General features: G+C 27.2%; 5 protein-coding genes across 6 annotated transcripts; 4 read left to right on the top strand and 1 right to left on the bottom strand.

Moving 5' to 3' along the window:
- The first annotated feature begins 385 nt into the window (after positions 1-385).
- On the top strand, positions 386-6,079 carry LOC130667970 (uncharacterized). Its single transcript, XM_057469924.1, has 3 exons — positions 386-1,747; positions 4,128-4,629; positions 4,715-6,079. The coding sequence occupies exons 1-3, from the start codon at positions 1,634-1,636 to the stop codon at positions 5,248-5,250; spliced, it is 1,152 nt and encodes a 383-aa protein (XP_057325907.1). The 5' UTR covers positions 386-1,633; the 3' UTR covers positions 5,251-6,079.
- A 1,205-nt stretch (positions 6,080-7,284) lies between these two features.
- On the top strand, positions 7,285-10,099 carry LOC130673973 (TD and POZ domain-containing protein 3-like). Its single transcript, XM_057479211.1, has 2 exons — positions 7,285-7,848; positions 8,705-10,099. Exon 2 carries the CDS (start codon positions 8,705-8,707, stop codon positions 9,548-9,550), a length of 846 nt encoding a protein of 281 aa, XP_057335194.1. The 5' UTR covers positions 7,285-7,848; the 3' UTR covers positions 9,551-10,099.
- Positions 10,100-10,239: 140 nt separating this feature from the next.
- Positions 10,240-12,021, bottom strand: LOC130673968 (THO complex subunit 3). The gene is made up of 2 exons (XM_057479197.1): positions 11,737-12,021; positions 10,240-11,080 (listed from the first exon to the last, which is right to left on the bottom strand). Exons 1-2 carry the CDS (start codon positions 11,923-11,925, stop codon positions 10,298-10,300), a joined length of 972 nt encoding a protein of 323 aa, XP_057335180.1. The 5' UTR covers positions 11,926-12,021; the 3' UTR covers positions 10,240-10,297.
- Positions 12,022-12,133: 112 nt separating this feature from the next.
- Positions 12,134-15,169, top strand: LOC130673912 (structure-specific endonuclease subunit slx1). 2 transcript variants are annotated; one of them, XM_057479132.1, is made up of 4 exons: positions 12,134-12,427; positions 12,500-12,551; positions 13,381-13,935; positions 14,886-15,169. In XM_057479132.1, exons 1-4 carry the CDS (start codon positions 12,252-12,254, stop codon positions 14,895-14,897), a joined length of 795 nt encoding a protein of 264 aa, XP_057335115.1. In that variant the 5' UTR covers positions 12,134-12,251; the 3' UTR covers positions 14,898-15,169. The 2 variants fall into 2 exon arrangements, with proteins under 2 accessions (XP_057335115.1, XP_057335111.1); XM_057479128.1 differs by lacking the exon at positions 14,886-15,169 and having other exon boundaries at positions 13,381-14,762.
- A 54-nt stretch (positions 15,170-15,223) lies between these two features.
- LOC130673920 (FAU ubiquitin-like and ribosomal protein S30) lies at positions 15,224-19,322 on the top strand. The gene is made up of 4 exons (XM_057479138.1): positions 15,224-15,382; positions 17,748-17,883; positions 18,020-18,075; positions 19,107-19,322. Exons 1-4 carry the CDS (start codon positions 15,308-15,310, stop codon positions 19,236-19,238), a joined length of 399 nt encoding a protein of 132 aa, XP_057335121.1. The 5' UTR covers positions 15,224-15,307; the 3' UTR covers positions 19,239-19,322.
- Positions 19,323-20,068: the final 746 nt, after the last annotated feature.

The raw sequence follows: 20,068 nt of genomic DNA, 5'->3' as shown, positions 1-20,068 counted from the left end.
TAAATGATAAATTAATAAAATAACCCTTTCGCCCGTCGCCTTCACTCACTCCGATCGTGACAGTTGATAACGTCACTATTAGAACAATTAGGTATTTTTTTTACCAGCTGTATCTTATCTAATATTTTTAGCTGCCGGCTGTGGGCGCTAAATGTCGTACATTTCAAGTGTCTCACAAAAATACATTTTTGAATACCAACTAGTGACATTAAAAATGTCTATTATTTGGTGATTAATTGCTATGGACTAAATGAATTCAAATAAGTATTGATAAATTATATTTCCTATTAATATTTATCCAAATATAATAAATTGATGGCAAAGAAAGAGATGTATTTATAAATATGTGTATACACAAGAAATTTTTTTCGGCATTGAACTGAAAACAAAACGTTTATTAGGACGATAATAAATTTGTCGTCGCAATTATTGGTTGTAAGGATCATTTACTGTTAAGTGAACATAAATTAATTTAACCTTGAAATATTTGTAGGTTATGAAGAAAAAAATGGAGTTGTTGTGATAGCGATAATTTTTTTGTCAACAAATTGGCTTCAATAGATTTATAAGCTTTGAAAAAATATTCATAATTTTTTACGAGTTATAAAACGCAGTATTAGTTTCTGTATGAATCAATACAATTATTTAGCTCGAAGGCCATGGTCAGACGCAAGAAGAACTGACTATCCATAGAACTAAAAGCAAATGCATGTAATACTATTGATCGTCACACATTACAATTTAAGTTTACTTTTTTACTATTGCGTTGAATAAATTTTAAAATATAAACTTTATCTAATATTTAACGCAGGTTCCATAGTAATCGAATGGTAATAGTGAATTTGGTCATTTTTGTACGGATATAGACCTTCAAAGTTGCGTTTTGCTATTGCTGGTTCTTGTTCCTGATGGTCCAATTAGTTGAAAAAAAATTAACAAAAATATATTTATGAATAAACAAAATTATTGAATTCAGATCCAACTAACAAATGGCTTAGAGGGACCAGCATTTTATGCAAACTTACAAAAAAAAATTAATATATCTATTATAGCCTTTTTTTGTTATTTCTAGAATCGCACCATTTTCAACTATTGTAAAAATACGTATTTCCGGATTTTGTTTCTCATAAATCAATATCATTCCAAGCAATTATGAAACTTCTAGGCCACAATTATATGCGAGAAGAATTGCGACGTGGAAATCCAAAGCTAAAATGGCCACCAGGATTAATCGGATTATATGCGCACGCTCTCTATTTATCACCACGTAAGCTCATGATAGCCAATAGCTTTGTTCTCCAGTCCCTTCTTCTCGAATAATATCTTTGCAACAATAGGAAAATATGCAACTATCGTTTCCGCGCATGTCGGAATTTCGACAATGTATATACTCCTTCTTGACGGGAAGAAATTATTAATTCGAGAAAATTCGTCAAACATAGTTGTCACTATTAAATAAAATAATTATTTTTTAACTGCGCAAAAAAAGTGATCAGACAGCAGTCTTATAAATATTGGCCAATTTATTTATTTAGATATTATTATATAACTAAATCAATTTAATTATTTCAAATTCTATTTTGAAACAATTTAATAGTTTGATTATTGTAAAAATTTGATAATAATAATAACAATGATGTTCATGAGGAATGTTATTTTGAGTGCATTGTTTGCAAGTGTTTCATGCTACGAATTAAAAAACGACAACTTACCACCGAAAAATCCTCCAATCACATACACAGATATGGTAAATAAATTTTTATTGATTTATATACTGTCATTATTTATCCTCTTACACTGTAAAAATAGCGGTGTTAAAAATGGTGTCACACGTTTTGGTCCCAAAACATTTCATCCCCGACACATTATCCGCACGACTAATCATCCTCGGACAATTAATCCCCGACAATATATCTGTGAGATAAATCATCCCGACGACTGTTCATCTTATGACATCTTAACCATGACAATCTACCTTATATTGATAATTATTTCTAATCATTTTTTATTTTAATCAATATTTGTACTATTATCAAGCACATCAAATCCATAAAAAAAATTATCTATACTTTTTTCCATCAACCGAATATTATGTAACTTTGAGTTTAGTAACCCAATGATTTAATTGAAACAACAACAATAATAATAATAATAAGAATAATTACAATAATAATAACGATATTATCTAAAAAATTATTTAAATGTAGTCAAATATCGCGACTTCTGGATATTATGTTGTCTTGTATATTCAGTTGTTTTATATAAGTGCCTTAAGCAATTGTGATACTAATTAGTTACCTATATTGATCGCTAAAAATTAATGTTAATAAGTAATTAAGAGATAATATTTTATTATTAATATAAAGTAAAGAATTATTAACGATCGATTATGTACTATGGTGCTAAATGATGTGGTTATGAGAAAGTGTGTATTAAAATTATATTGATAAAATGTTTATAATTAACAATATTTATAGCTGGTTTATTGTATTTAATATTTTTATTAAAGTATCAATTGTCCGACAGGTAAATTATCGGGTATTATTTGTCTAAGTGTAAGTTGTCATTGTCATGAATCGTCGCGAGGATGAATTGTCGGGGATGAAATGTTTTGGGACCAAAACGCAGTGAACCGTTAAAAATGGACTCATTTTAACTCCGCCCGGTGTTAAAATAAAATTACACCGGTGTAGGAGGAGTAATTCACCGGTGTTAAAAATACCGGTGTTAAATCAGGGTAACCGGTGTAAAAGCGGAGTAAATTGCGTCCGCTTCGAGTATTAACTTTAAAGATTACACCGGCACACAAAAAAAAATAAGTTCTCTGTACTTTTGACGGGACCGATTTATTCCCATGTATTTTGACCCGCTGAATCCGAATCCGAGGTCCGTTTAAACCGTACACCCTCAGATTTTTAGAAAACATTAAAAAACCTCAAAAACACACAAAAATCGACCGTTTTTTAAATTTATAAATTTTTTTAACCCTAACTAAGCATGATTTTTATGTATTTCGGTCCTCCACATACTAACCTGAAGTTTATTTAAAACATTAGCCATTTAAAGTCTGAGTAAATTCAAAAAAACCCCAAAAAATTGCAAAAAAGCAAAAAAATTCTTAGTATTGCGATGAAAAAAATTTTTTGAAGCATATTAAAATTTTTTTATGTTTTAGGCCAAAATATTTTTTATATATATATCACAGATCGAACAATATGATTTCTTTTATTTATTTCGATTTAAAAATTGATTTTTGTTATACCAAATTTTATTTATTTCGATTTTTTGGGAATTTTTGCCATTTATTAAAAACTTTAGAGATGTCTGAGCCATGGATGTTCGAGAATTATATGTGACAGATAAACATACATGAAAATAATTATTTATTTAGCCCTATAAAATTTTTTCCATCACAATACTAAGAATTTTTTTGCTTTTTTGCAATTTTTTGGGATTTTTTGGAATTTACTCAGACTTTAAATGGCTAATGTTTTAAATAAACTTCAGGTTATTATGTGGAGGACCGAAATACATAAAAATCATGCTTAGTTAGGGTTAAAAAAATTTATAAATTTAAAAAACGGTCGATTTTTGTGTATTTTTAAGGTTTTTTAAAGTTTTCTAAAAATCTGAGGGTGTACGGGTTAAACGGACCTCGGATTCAGATTCAGCGAGTCAAAATACATGGGAATAAATCGGTCCCGTCAAAAGTACAGAGAACTTATTTTTTTTTGTGTGCCGGTGTTATAAAACACAAAAAATGTCAGTTCTTCATGGAAATTAATAAAAAATATCATTTATTAACAAGTATAGTGATCGAGTAAATAAAAATATTCACAAAGTAAAATATTTTAACATCGGTAAAGAATATCTACACCGGCGGCGGCGTTATTTTAACACCAGTCTAGAATATTTACACCGGCAGCGGTGTTATTTTAACACCGGAGAATTTTTTTTAACACCGGTACAGAATATTTACACCGGCAGCGGCGTTATTTTAACATCGCTTTCGGGGGTAAATTTAACACCGATAATTTTAACACCTACACCGATTGGACTTACCCCGGTGATTTGTTACAGTGTACATTTATTGAAGTTTTTTTCTTTGCTTGTTTGTTTTCCTACAGGCTCAACTTTTTGAACTTTGTTTTGGAAATACGTCAAATCCAATCGCTGTAACAGAAAATTTGGTAGAGACATTTCACAAAAATTTGCCCATTACAATAAAGGCGCCTGTCATTATCATCAACAAAAATTTCATCGCCAAAAAGATTCAACTATACTATCCAACTTACCCGATGTATATTTTATCGGTGTCGAGTGCTGAGGAGATTTTCGTATTCTTATTAAAATTAGATCATTCACCGTCATGGAGTCGAAAATCCAAATTTTTTGTGATCTTCGAAACCAACAAACCTTGCGTACATTCATGGAAAATTCTCGAAAGACTGTGGCAGTTCAAAGTCTTGTCAAGTATCGTAGCATGCTCCGGAACCAGTAATAAAACAAGCCTTTATACTTATAATCCATTCACAAAGCGAGCACCCGATCCTTGGGTCAACACTAACATGTATTATTTTGACTTCGAAAATCGACCAGTGTTTCTTTTCAATCAATCTTTTTCAAACGGTAAATCCCCTTTCTTATTATTATAATTATTAACATTATTACCCCAATAATTAATAAAACACGAACGTTTCATTTTTTTTTGCAGATCATAAAATATGTGCGACTCTCTTCTTCGATAAAACTGAATTTCTGGATGGCTATCCCGTTAATATCGCCGCAACTTATGATAATACTGATTTGCTACTTAGTGTCATATTTAATTCTTTAAACATGACTCCACAAGTAACTTACTTTAATGATAATGTCCTAAAATTGTTTCGGTCAATAGAGTTTGGATATAACGATATCGTTACCTCATACAAATATAATATGGACCCTCGTAGTGTAGGCACAGTGCCACTGGAGCGCGAAATAAATTTTATCATAGTAACACAAAAGGCAAATTTTTTATCAACGTCTTATCAAATTGCAAATGTAATCGATATTAATGGAGCCATAGCGATAATTTTTCTTCTTCTTCTAATTACCCTCTTGATTGTATTGCACAATGAGTACCAGATCGGATTGGCTGTTCTGGATGTCCTGAAGCTGCTGATGAGTATGGGGATCGATGCACCCCTTGACCGTCTCGCCATGAAAATCACCTTCTTCACGGGATTTTTTTTTCGTTTTTTTATTTAGTCCATTGATTGAGGGACAAATATTTGCCGTATTAACTCGCCCGCCAACTTATAACATTGAGTCTCTTAAAGACTTGTACGATCATAAGTATCACGTATATTGTCCATCGATAGTTGCGGATCATATTATAGAAGAGCAATTATGGAATACTGTTGAGGCCGAGAAATATTTGCATTCAGAAGATTCCTATGACTTTTTGGGCGATTGTTTGACACGAGTCAGCACAAATAATACGGTTGCATGTATACTTCCAGATGAAGTATTAATTAACTATGCTGTCGAAAAAAATTTGCATATATCAAAACGTTTCATGCTCAAAGCATCAGGTTTTTATCAGACGACTCACGATTGGGTTCTGGCGGATCGATTTTACCATAAAGGATTAAACTTTCAAGAATCCGGGATCTTTGATCGACTAAGTAAAGTTCCCCTGAAGAATCCACTGAAGAAGATAAAAGCTAAGGAAAGACTTAAGAAAATCGTTGATTATCAAACAATTGACGCTGTAGATTTAACGTATTTATATGTATTTATGGCATTCTTTCAGTGTTTGGCAGTTATTGTTTTTGGTATTGAGTATATTATCGGACGTTATCGCCGTCCAAGACAATAAAAGGTAAAAATCCATTAACTTAAAAAAATGTGAGTCATTAATATGAGTGCAGTCGGCTTAATGAATTCGATCACTTGGATTGTCTATCATTCACAAAATTTAACGTCAATTTACTTCAATCAAATATTTTATCAACTAACAGCTTACACAATTTGTCGGTGTGTAATCAATTTTTTGACTATCGGCTGTTTATTCCATATTAATATCTATCAAAGTAACCGCTTATAAAATTTTTGTAAAATCAATTAAAAATTAGAAAAATTGTGATTAATTAATAAAAATCAAAAATAATATGAAAATACATTTTTTAATCATTTCTTCATTCCTATGTTATAAATATTATCGTTATTAATTTTTTTTAGTTGTTGTTACTATGTGAAGTTTTTTTTTTCTGCTGATCGATTACTTTGAAAGTTATAATGGAGGGTCTAGGTATCAGTCACGTGAAAGAAGAAATGGAGATGCGTTAAACTAAAAGCACAAACATGTTACACTATTGATCGTATTATTTTTTGTCATTATATTTATGAGAATGGATCAAAAATATTTTTTTTTTTACTGTCAGCTTTGGAAAGGTAAGTATATGGTGAAAATATATAATCACCGAAATTTTGAGCTCAACAACTTAAGATTAAGTGGTCGCTCAATACTTTTTAAAAGCTTTGAAAAAAAAACAAAAAAAAAAAAAAAAAAATCGGGCATAAATTCTTTTTAAGGCAAACGCTACTATTTGAACAGAAAATTATTTTATAAGAATTCTGTCTTAGAATATCGGTTTCGAGGGGTTTCTATTCATTGTTATCTCAAAGCTAATAATTGCATCAAATTAATTCGACAGCGATTATATCATTAATTTGATGTTCAATTGATGGTTGTAAAGTTCGTTACTGCGAAGTGAACAGAAGTAAATCTAGCTTCGAAATATTCTTAGGTTATGAAGAAGAAGATAGTCATTATTGTGTCGGCGATAGTTTTTTTGTCAACGAACCGACTTCAATAAATTTATAAACTTTGAAAAAATATTTATAATAATTTACGAGTTATAAAATGCAGTATTAGTTTCTGTATAAATCAATACTGTTAGAAATAATTATTTAGCTCGAAGGCCATAGTCAGAAGCAAAAAGAACTATGGCAATCTGTCGAACTAAAAGCAAATACATGTAATACTATTGATCGTTACACATTTCAATTTGAATTTACTATTTAACTATTGCGTTTAGTGAATTTTAAAATATAAAATTTTTTTAATATTTAACACAGGTTCTATAGTAATCGAATGATATAGATGAATTTGGTCATTTTTCTACGGAAATAAACCTTCAAAATTGCGGCGTCAGCTCAAATAGCATATGGAAGAGTATTTTGCTATTGCTGATTCTTTTTCCTAATGGTCCAATTCGTTAATAGAAAATTAATAAAAATATATTTAACAATAAACAAAATTATTGAATACAGACCCAACTAACAAATGGCTTAGAGGGACCAGCATTTTATACAAGCTTACAAATAAATAAAAATAGGTCTATTATGGCCATTTTTTATTTCTAAAATCGCATCATTTTCATGAAAATATATATATTTAGTTTTGAGTATCTTATCGAACGTTGTCGCCTTCGAATACAATGAAAATAAAAATCTTATCCAAGCGTTTGTATCGTCAGGGTCTTTTAAGAATTTAAAATTTATGGTTGACACCATGCCCAAAGTATAACGTAAAAAAAAAAAAAAGAAAACACTGGTTTCACGTTACACAGCATCGACAGTGAGATCATACTTCTCATTAGCGGACGTGCTTTTGAATAGTTTAGATAACATTCAGTTCAACGGGAACCATTTATGTTAAGTCTTGAAAATAATTTATTTTATAAGTGTGGTGGATAATTTAATATAAATGACATTTTTTAAATAAATGAATTAAGTAAATGTATATAATAATCTAAGTTATAAACAAGAAAATTAATATATTAACTCTACGACATAAATGTAAGTAAAAAAAATAACTTTTAATTTTTTAAAAATAATAATAATTATCGGAGGGCCGGATAAATTAAGCACCTAAGCATTTCTTTTAATCGTAATTATAATTATTTTTAATCGACCTAAGGTGCAGAATTTTATTTACGTAAAAAGTTTTTTTTTATGAAATAAATTATATATTATTCAAGTTTTGTTTAAATGTTCGATCGATCTGTAAAAAAAATTGAAGAATTTTCATAAATAAGTGATTTAATTTTCTGATTAAAAAATATGATTTAAAATTATTTAAAATATTAAACCATTACAAATAATTTAAAATCGTTATTTTATGATTTGCTACAATTTTTTAGTATTTTTATTATTTAAAAATCTATGGGAAAAATTTACCATTTTGCTCGACCCCCCTATAAGTGAAATCCCAATGAAAAAAGATTTTATACAATTGTATAAAATTATATACGAAAAATGGCCCGATTCAATTGTATACAACTGTATAGAAATTGTATACAATTCTATACAAATTGTATACAAGTCTATATAATTATATACAATTTTATACAAATTATATACAATTCTATGTAATTATATAGAATTGTATAGAATTGTATAGAATTTGTATAGAATTGTATACAATTTCTATACAAATTGTATACAATTGGATCGGGCCATTTTTTCTATCCAATTATATATAGTCTATATATAATTATATATAGTTCATATATAATTGATATATAATTCTATACAATTGTATAAAATCTTTTTTCATCGGGATAGTAAAAAAATTTTTTATTCTCTTATATAATATATCAAAATATATTTATATTGATAATTATAATAATAGATTGATTGTTTTCGAATATAGATGGATAAAGTAATTAAAAAAGGAATTAATACATTTGTATTTACGACATGTTTTAAATTGTTAAATCAAAAAGAATGGAAAAAATCAAATGCCTTCAAAATAGAAAATGTTTCTGATATAGATTTTAATATTTCGGTTAAATTGGATAACAGTGAAAAATATATTATTGCCGCAGTATCAAAAAGTGGTGATGACAGCAGGCAGGCAGTTTCGATTATTAAATTAACTACAGTTAATGGGACGGTATCAACTCAGCGTATATTTGATTGGAAAACACATGTAGTTTTCAATGAAATCTTACTGCCCGTTAGTTTTGATGCATGTGGCGATGACAGAACTGAAAGCTTTAATATTCGCTCGTGCTTAATCGGCAAGAACTGGCACTATTATCATGTCACAATAGTTTGTTCAATAACCTGGCACGGATTCGTTGATGATTTGTATTTTCCAGATATGTGTAAACATATGAAAAATAATTATAAAAACACTGAATTCAGTGATATGGTAATTAAAGTTAAAGACACTGAATTTCCTGCTCACAAAAATATAATTGCTAACCAGAGTCCAGTGTTTTATAAGATGCTCACCACTAAAATGAAAGAATCTATAGAAAATTCAATTACCTTTGAGGATATTGACATTGATATCATGGAAGAATTACTTTTATTTTTTTACCAGGGTAAATTAGACAAAGCTGAAGTTGATGATAAAGTTGCATTGAAATTATTTGAATTTGCAGAAATGTACCAAATTGATAAATTGAAAAGTACTTGTGAATTTATAGTGATTAAAAATTTAACAATGTATTTAATGTTTATGAAGCAGGCAAAAATAACAATTCAGTGATATTGCAACAACATGCGATAGCATTTATTGGAATAAATGCCGAGGCCTTAATTTGGGAAGCAAAATAATTGCTCGCAAAAAGATAAGAGATGAATGCGCATCGACCAGGGTTCGAAACTTGCCGAGGGCAAAAATAATTTTTCACGAGTTCCTTTTTTTTTTATCAATATAATTAAGATATTTCTATATATGAAACTCAAATTTATATCTATATCATATATATATATTACTATTACTATATAAATTTGTTTACTTAATAAGTTTTTGATAAAATAAATTTTCTATCGCAAATATTGTTTATTTTTTCATAAAAAAATTTTAGTTTTAAAAAAAATGATAGTAAATTTTTTAAAATAATTGTCGAATTATTTAAACAAAATTACGATCTTTAAATTTTATTTCACGCCCTTATTTATTTATTTAGAAGAATTACTGCGGACTTTTTCTACAGATTTTGCCGTAAGGAATTCGCTGAAGGGTTTTTGTAGGGTGAGTTGCTTAAGACAATGCTACTAAAGACATAATACTATAATTTACTAAATTTAACCTTAAAAATGAGTAAAGTCATGTGGGGCAAGTGTGCGCAGTGGGTAAGAATTCGCAAACCCATGCATTTCAGTCCGAAATGAATGATTTTGCGCACACTTGCCCCACATGAATCTAATTACTAAACTAACACACATTCGTATAAAAAAAACTTATAATTTTATTAATAATTAAGTCAAAGTACAATCGATAACTTATAAATTATTCATTAGGAAATCCATAGACTTTCAAACTTCCAGCGTCGCGTTTTCGATCATAATTATCTTTATCATCGCAAGCGTACGCTAGCAAATACTGCTTCGGATGCCAAGCGACCGTGAAAGTAGCCGCTTCGACTGGAATATCTGCAACCTTTTCACCAGTTTCCACTTCCCCGATGTCGATAACCAGGTCCTCGGAAGCAGCGGCCAGTAGCTGGCCATCGTAGGAAAAGGAGATTGTCCTCACTGGCCAATCCAACCGCGAAAATGTCCTGAGGCAGCACAACTCATCCGCGTCCCAGAGCGAGACCAAAGCGTCCGCGGATCCTATTGCGAAGTAACGCCCGGTGGGGTCGAATTCGATGCAAATGCAAGTTCCAGGGTGGGCTTTGATGACGTGCAGTAACTCCAAGTCGGGGTAACTTAAAATATGGACGCAGCCTTGGCCATTTGTCAGGTAAAATGTGTCCGAGTCTTTGTTCCAAGAAATTTCGTTAACCTCAAAGTTGAATTGCTCTTCGGCGCGAATTTTCATGCATCGAGTGTCGATGAATGTCACGAGATCTTCTTTGTTACCGACAGCTATTGTGTTGCCGTCTGGGGACCAGGATATGTTGATATTTTCCCCCCGGGTGCTGATATTCGCGGTACATTTTTGGGAACGAGTGTCCCAAATACGAACTGTTTTGTCACCTGAGGCGGTTGAGAGGAGATCGGGGTTAGATGCGTGCCAACAGAGCTGATCGACACTTCCACCATGACCACGGAATGTCGTTTCTTGTTTCTTGTTGGCCAAACAATTTATTTATTAGAAATTTAAAACCTAATTTTGAAAATCGCACGGAATTTAAACTAATAGATTTTGAGGACAGAGCTTTGAATTTGAATTCTGACTAAAATATTGAAGGTACGACAAAAATGTACTGACATAATTTTGTAGAGAATTAAATTTCCTAAAAAAAAGGTATCTTTACTTTTCTCTCTAAATTTCATAGTTTCCCTAGAATTTTAATTTAAAGTAAATTTAAAAATTTATAAATATTTTTTTAATTTTCCCGCGCATTTTTGAAATTTATTTTGAAAATAGAATTCAAAATTTATTTTCAAATGTTTCTGCGATAAAAAACAATATTTTATACTTCTATGAAAGTTCTGTCAAATTTTAAATTTGAATTTTCCCGCGATTTAAATTTTTCCCGCCAAAAAACTTAACCTCCAAAATAAAACCAGAAAATAAATAAAACTTGTAATTAAAAAATAACAATTAATTTCACAATCAAAATTAAAAATTATAAATTACGCGGCAAAATTTAAAAAATTAATAAATTTAAAAATTAACCGGCTTCGGGATTCTAAAGAGCGAAAATTAAAGAAAAATTCCTGTGCGATTTTTCGGCAAATCAAATTTAAAAAATAATAATAATAATTAAAAATAATTACCAGTCGATCAGGTGATAATGAAAAAATACAAATGCATTTATCGAATGAACCAGATGCTAAATATTTTCCATCACAACTCCAACCTACACTGTGCACTTTTGCCGAATGTGTTTGTTGTTCTTTTATTTTATTGTGAGATTTAAAAAAATTTATCAAATCATCCACACGCGTACTGTTATTACTCGTCATTATTTATTTCTAATTACTGTTAATTAATTAATTAACTACTTAATTAACAAAAACGTAAAAAAAAAACTTTTTTTAAATTTTGTTTACAAATTTTAAGTTTGAGGTTAAAAAAAAAATTACTTGCGCATGCGCGGTAAAAAATTATTTACATGCGCAATTTAAAAGTTACCGACAATTGATAAATTTGTATACATTTGAAAATTGTAACTTGATATATTGTATATATTTGAAAATTGTAAATAAACATGTGAATTTTGAAATAAAAAATTTAAAAAATTAATTTGAATTTTATTTGATTTGAAGTGACAGGAAAAATAATTGAAAAAATGGAAAGTGCAGTAATTGAAAAATTTAATGGAGTTTATTTACTGTACTGTGAAAATGTAAAGTTTAAGGGACGTACGTATATAGGTTATACTGTTGATCCTGTAAGAAGATTGAAACGTCATAATGCGGGCTTTGATTTTGGTGGCGCGAAAAAAACGAGCAATAAAGGGCCCTGGTAATTTTAATTAATTAATTTACCACTTGATTAACTTATTCATTAATTAATTAGTTTCTCATTTTTTAACAGGAACATGGTTTTAATTATTCATGGCTTCCCTAATTCTCGATTGGCGCTCCGAGTAAGTACGCGGGAAATTTAAAAAATTTGAATTGTTTAAATTTTTAGCGATCATGGAAATTTATTTGCGGACTGGATTTAATAATTTTGGGGATCAGTTATTAATTATTTGGGTTTTGAATAGAAAATTTTGATGTTAATTAATTTTTAATCCGTAATTAGATTTCGGGTAATTTAATTTTTTGTACTTTGAAAAAAGAATAGAGAAGAAGGCGGCAGTTTAATTTTAAATTAACGCGGATCTATTGGAGATACAGTAAAAATGCACTGAGACATTTTTGTAGGAAATTAAATTCTCTACAAAAAATGTCTCTTATAATTTTTCATTCAATTCAATAGTTTACGCTTAATTACAATTTTAAGTTCTGCGATCAATTTTTTTTTTTTTATTTAAATTTAAAAATTAGATTTCTAAAACTTAAAATTTAAATACTGGCTTATCTATTAAAAATATGACAAAAATGTACTGATACATTTTTGTAGGAAATTAAATTTTCTACAAAAAATGTCTCTTATAATTTTTCATAAAATTCATTAGTTTACGCGTAATTACAATTTTAAGTGCCGCGGTCAATTTTTTAAATTTAAATTTGAAAATTAAATTTCTGACACTTAAAATTTAAATACTGGCTTATCTATCAAAAATATGACAAAAATGCACTGAGACATTTTTGTAGGAAATTAAATTCTCTATAAAAAATGTCTCTTATAATTTTTCATTAAATTCAATATTTTACGCGTAATTACATTTTTAAGTCTAGTAAAAATTTTTCATATTTTTTTTTACTCACTAAATAAATAAATTGATTCATTATTTTTATTAATTACAGTTTGAATGGGCGTGGCAGCATTTGGATCTTAGTCTGCACACTCGTCACTTGTCAAAAAAAAAATCAAATCAAACTCAAGTTAATTATTTGATAACTTCAGTAGCGGAAATGCTAAAAGTCTCTCCCTGGTTTCGACTCCCGCTGACAATTCAATGGCTCGATTTAAAATTTTCAAGTGACTATTTATTGAAACTCAAATTTCCCCAGCACATGAATATTCAGTACGGAGCAATTGAGGCCAGAAAAATAGGATGGGTCGAAAAACAAATGAAGAAAAAAAATAAAATAAATGGAGATCAAGATAAAATTGATGATTTAGAGGAAATTAATTGTATCAGTAATTTTAGTAATTGTTATCTATGTAAAAAAAATGTCGACGTTAATGACAGAGTTGAGTGTGTGTATAAAAATTGTAAATTAATTAGTCATATTATTTGTTTAGGAAATTCATTTACAAAAAAAGATAAAAAAATTCTTCCTATAAATGGAATTTGTCCATCGTGTGATAGATTAGTTCTGTGGGGTGACATTGTTAGAAAAAAATTAGGATGTTATGTTAGTATCGATTAATTAATACGAACTTACTAATTGATTAATTTAATTTTTGATATTTTTATTTTTTTGGAGTTTTTTTGAATTTCTGACTCAAGTTATTGAAATAGAGTAAAAATGTACTGAGATAATTTTGTAGAGAATTTAATTCTGAACAAAAAAAGTCCTCATCAATTTTCTGATAAATTTGAAACTTGAGGCAGAATTTTTAATTTAAATTATAAACTTTTTTCCTGCTGGTGGAAATTTAAATTTCCCGCGGCTTTAAATCCCAATTGTGGATTAAATAATAGAGATACAAAAAGTATGTAAGATACCTTTTTTGTAGGAAATTTAATTTTGAACAAAAAAGTCCTGATCGATTTTTTGATAAATTTGAATCTTTAGGCAGAATTTTGATTTTCAATTATAAAGTTTTTTTCTGCTGGTAGAAATTTAAATTTCCCGCGGCTTTAAATCCCAATTGTGGATTAAATGTTGGAGATACAGAAAAAATGTAAGAGATCTTTTTTGTAGGGAATTTAATTCTGAACAAAAAAAGTCCTAATCAATTTTCTGATAAATTTGATAGTTTCGTCAGTACAGAATTTTTAAGTTCATACTCTGAGTCATACAAAATTGTAAATTATAATTCTTATTTTAATTAATTTAATTACTGTAATTATTTTTGAAAAGATTATCAATTTTTTTTTTTGTAATTAATTTTTATAATTTAGTATTCATTTATTTATTTTTTGATTAATTAAATAAAATTATTCCATTTAAATTTCGTAATTTAAACATTTTAAATTTTCCCGCCACCGCCATTTCAAATACCGAAGCCAAATTAAATTTAAAAAAACAAAAATAAATTTATTTGAATTTCCTATCAATAAAAAACTTATAGAAAAAATAAAAAACTTTTTTTCAAAATTTAAAAATCCATAATTAATTAATAATTTTAATTAATTCAGTTCCTCATTTGATTTGCAACAAAAAAAAAGTTAACTTGCCAAGTGAACTTCCGGCCATGTTTCTTTTACGGCATTTTCCTGATCACAAGGTAACGTGGTTTTAATTCCACTCCTTTTTTTTATTTATTATTATCAATAAACAATAAAAATAAATTGCAAAGTAAATTTTTAATTACTCAAATTAATTAGTAATTTAAAAACTGCAGTAATTTCCTTGGAATTGAATACTAAAATTATTTTTTTTAACCACATGTCATTGCAATTTTAACCTCAAAAATTTACTGTAATTTTTTCTATTTATTTTATTGATAATAAAAATTTTATACTGCGTAATTAATAATAGAAATAATTTTAATCAGTGACTTATTGATTAATTAATTAATTATATTTTTTTATTTTTCAAGGAATAGAAAAAAATAAAAATGCAATTATTTATTCACGGACAGGAGACACTCGTCCTTGAGTGCCAGGACAATGAGACGATTGCAAATCTTAAGGTAGTAAATTATTTTTTAAATAATTTTACTAGTTGATAATTTTTTTTCCCGCAAAAAAATTTTATTTGTGGTTTTTAAAAAAATCATGAGTGTGAATGCAGCAGACATCAGAGAAATTTAAAATTATAAGTAAATCAAGTACGATATGACAATAAAGTTAGCAGACATTTAACAATTTTTAGATTTTTTTTTAACAAAGACATGAATATTAAAAAAAATTTTGAAAAATTGCACGTATAGTTTATCAAATTTTCGACTTGTGCATTTTTTTAGAAATATTTTTTTTTTCATTATTTATCTGTTAAAAAATTTTTTTTAATTTCAAATGTCTGCCAACTTTACTATCATAGTACGATCCTGAAGTTAACAGATTATTAAAAATTTTTGGATTTTGTTTTTAGCAAAAAAATTAAAAAAAAAAGAAAATTGAAAAATGCACATGTAGAAAATTTAAAAATCTACAGGTGCAGTTTTTGAAAATATTTTTAATTTAATAATTTATCGCTAAAAAAAAAATTCAAAAATGATAAGACGTCAGTTCACTATGAGTGTGAATGTAGCAGACATCAGACAAATTTTTAATTATAAATAAATAGAGTAAATAATTAATAAAATTAAATTTTAAAAAATGCGCGTCTAAAAAATTCAAATATTAATAAGTGCATTTTTTTTTATTTTATTTTATTAATTATTTACTCTATTTATTTATGATTTTCAATTTGTCTGATGTCTGCTACATTCACACTCATCAGTTCAGTTCAAAATCATAATCAAGTAATGATACTGAAATTAGCCATGATACTGAAATTAGCAGACGTCTAATGATTTTTGGATTTTTTTTTAGACGATAAAACATAAAAAAAAATTTTTGAAAAAATTGCACCTGTAGTTTTTTAAATTTTCTACGTCTGCATGTTTTTATTTTATTTTTTTGCAATTGATTTGTTGAAATACAAAAATTCAAAATTTTTAAATGTCTGCTAACTTCAGGATCATAAATTAGCCAACGTCTAAAAATTTTTGGATTTAAAAAAAACGATAAATTAGAAAAAAAAAAATATTTAAAAAAATGCACTTGTCTGTTAAATTTTCTACATGTACATATTTTTATTTTATTTTTTTATTCAAATTTAATTGTTCAAAAAAGAAATCAAAAAATTTTTAATTGTCTGCTGACTTCAGTATTATAATCAAGTGAAGATTTTTTTTAAATTATTTATAATTTCAAATTTGTCTGATGTCTGCTGCATTCACTCATGAAAAATTTCATGATCCTGAAGTTAGCAGACACTTGAAGAATTTTCGGATTTTTTTTTCAACAAATAAATTACAAAAAATAACAAATTAAGAATATGCGCATGTAGAAAATTAAAAAAACTACAAGTAAAATTTTTTCAAATATTTTTTTTTAAAATTAATCGTTAAAAAAAAAATCTAAAAATTATTAGACGTCGGCTAACTACAGTATCATAAAAATTTATCGGTAACATAAAATTATTTGATTATAATTATAAATTATTCAGTAATTAATTTTGTAATGATTTGATTTAAATTTATGATCCTGAAGTTGGCAGACAGTAGAAAATTTTCGAATTTTTGTTTCAACGACTTAATTTAAAAAAAAAATAAAAATAAAAATATGCACATGTAGAAAATTAAAAAAACTATGGGTGCAATTTTTTAAAATATTTTTTTTTAATAATTTATTGTTTAAAAAAAAATCCACAAATTATTAGACGTCGGCTAACTTCAGTATCATTTAAATTTTACTGTTGAAAATTTAAATTGAGTTTTAGAAATAAAATAAAAAATGATGCATTAAATTGATAACCTGGATTATGATAATAATAATTTCAGTAAGAGCATTAATGCAAAATTAAAGTTAGATATCAGGATAATTATAGATTATTTAATTAATCTATGAGTCTATCATTGATCTAATACAATTAATTTATTAATTTTTTAATTATTCAAGTTTTCAATTAATTTTAGTTTAAAATTTAATCAAAATTTTGTTTATAATTTAAATTAAAAGTGGCGCGTAAAATTTAAATTTCAAAAAATTCTACTTTTTTTTTTTTTAATTACAAGTTAATCATTTCCAATAAAAATTAATTTTTTAAAATGTCATTAAATTTGGCGGGTAAAATTTAAATTTTTTTAAATTTTGCGCCTAAAATTTGAATTTCAAAAACTTCTGTTTTTTTTTTTTTACTTACAAACTGATGACTTTTAATTTGTTTAAAATTTGAATAAATTTCGCGCGTAAAATTAAAATTAAAAAAAAATTCTTATACTTTAAATAATTATAATAAACTTGTAATTAATTTTACTAATTATTATTATTTTTTTATTAAATTAATAGGCTAAGATTTTGGAAGCTGGTAAATTTGAATCAGCTGAATTTACATTGCACTGCAATGGCAGTCTACTGACTGAAGAAACCATAATCAGCGATTTACCATCAAAGGATTTGGACTTCAATGTTCCACTTCTCGGAGGTAAATTATTTAATTTATTAATTACAATAATTAATTTTTCTAATCTTGAATTTTTTTTATGAAAAGAAAAAAATTTTTTGAGTCTTGAATTATTTATAATTTTTACTAATAAACTTCTTAATTTTTTGTTTAATAGGTAAAGTTCACGGTTCATTGGCTCGTGCTGGTAAAGTAAAGGGACAAACACCAAAGGTAATTAACTTTAATTTTGGTAATTAATTAAAACGCTAAATGATCTAAGCTGTACTTGGTAAAAAAAAAATTCTCTAAGTGCAGTAAGAAATTAGCGTGATAGTAAATGACAATTTAAAGTGAAGTCTTGATTAATTAATAAACTTGGCTTTTCATAAATATGTTACATTAATTAATTAATTAAAAAAAAAATTATTTTTCTTTATTAAATTTCAATTTTTATCGATTTTTGCGGACTTGTTAGTTTTGAGTTGAGATTGTGAGGCTAGTATTGAAAATAGAGTAAAAATGTACTGAGATAAATTTGTAGAGAATTTAATTATCTACAAAAAATATCTGAGGCACTTTTATGTAGGAGTAATATTTTGAGTGTAATTGTAATTTTTACAAAATTTCATAGAAAAATTTTAAGCAGATTTTGAAATTTGAACTTTAAATTTAAAATTGCGGTTGTAGTTTTGAAGATACGGTAAAAATGTACTGAGATAAAATTGTAGAGAATTAAATTATCTACAAAAAATGTTTAAGGCACTTTTATGTAGGAGTAGTAGTTTAAGTGTAATTGTAATTTTTACAAAATTTCATGGAAAAATTTTAAGCAGTTTTTGAAATTTAAACTTTAAATTTAAAATTGAGGGTGTAGTTTTGAAGATACGGTAAAAATGTACTGAGATAAAATTGTAGAGAATTCAATTATCTACAAAAAATGTCTGCGGCACTTTTATGTAGGAGTAGTAGTTTAAGTCTAATTGCAATTTTTACAAATTTTCACGGAAAAATTGTTAGCAGTTTTTGAAATTTAAACTTTAAATTTAAAATTGGGGGTGTAGTTTTAAAGATACGGTAAAAATGTACTGAGATAAAATTGTAGAGAATTAAATTCTGTATAAAAAAGACTCTTATCATTTTTTTGATAAGTTTATTAGTTAAGACGTAATTTGAAATCCAAGTGATTTTTTGGTAACGAGTGAATTTAATTAATTAATTAAATAATCGGATTATTTTTAATTGGAATTTTTTTTTTTGTTCAGGTTGAGAAACAAGAAAAATCGAAGAAGAAAACTGGACGTGCTAAGAGACGTATTCAATACAACCGTCGCTTCGTGACTGTTGTACCAACTTTCGGACGTCGTCGTGGACCAAATGCCAACCCCAACACATAAATATAATTATTATTATTAAAATTGGCTTAACAATTATAATTTTTTTTGCTAAGCTATGAAAATAAAATAAACATTTTAAAAAAATATTTTTTTTAATCATTTTAATTTACCATTCAAATTACGATAACTTTTTAATTGAATATCGCATGAAATATATAAGATAATTATATGTTTAAGGAGGTCGTTGGAAAGGAAATTTGATTTCCTACAATTTTTGACTCTTCATAAATTTTCGTAGGGCCAACGGTTTAAAAGTTACAGCCTTTTAAAAAATATTTTTAAGAAAATTTAATTAATTCATTGGAGTTGTGATTTTAATTGGTGATATCTTCAAAAATATGAGAGATAAATATATGTTATATATGTTGATTGGAAAGGAAATTTAATTTCCTACAATTTTTGACTCTTTATAAATTTTTGTAGGACCGACGGTTTAAAAGTTACAGCCGTTTTAAAAAATTCGAATTATTTCCACCGAAATTTAATCGCTGGTCATATAAATTTATGATTTGAAATCTATGATAAATAAAAGTATGATTTCATCTATTTAATGATCGCAATGACGATAACTAATTACAAAAAAGATTTTTATTTGCGACAGCAATAACAGGAAGTAGAAAAAAAATTAATAAACGAAATATTTGTAAGTACTTGCTACAGTAATTGTAAGTTTCGTAAGAAATTAACGACAAGACTGATAAGAATAGGATCTAATTGAGTAATAATACCGAGTGTAAATTAATAAAAGATTGTTTTTATTTATCAAGTGGTTACGGAATTTTTTCGCGGGAACCAGAAAAAAAGAGGAATTATTTTTATCGAACTCTCTC

The sequence above is a fragment of the Microplitis mediator genome, chromosome 1 (assembly GCF_029852145.1).
Source record: "Microplitis mediator isolate UGA2020A chromosome 1, iyMicMedi2.1, whole genome shotgun sequence".
Lineage (NCBI taxonomy): Eukaryota > Metazoa > Arthropoda > Insecta > Hymenoptera > Braconidae > Microplitis > Microplitis mediator.
The sequence above is the reverse complement of the archived record's forward strand: the minus strand, read 5'-3'. Positions and strand labels throughout refer to the sequence as shown.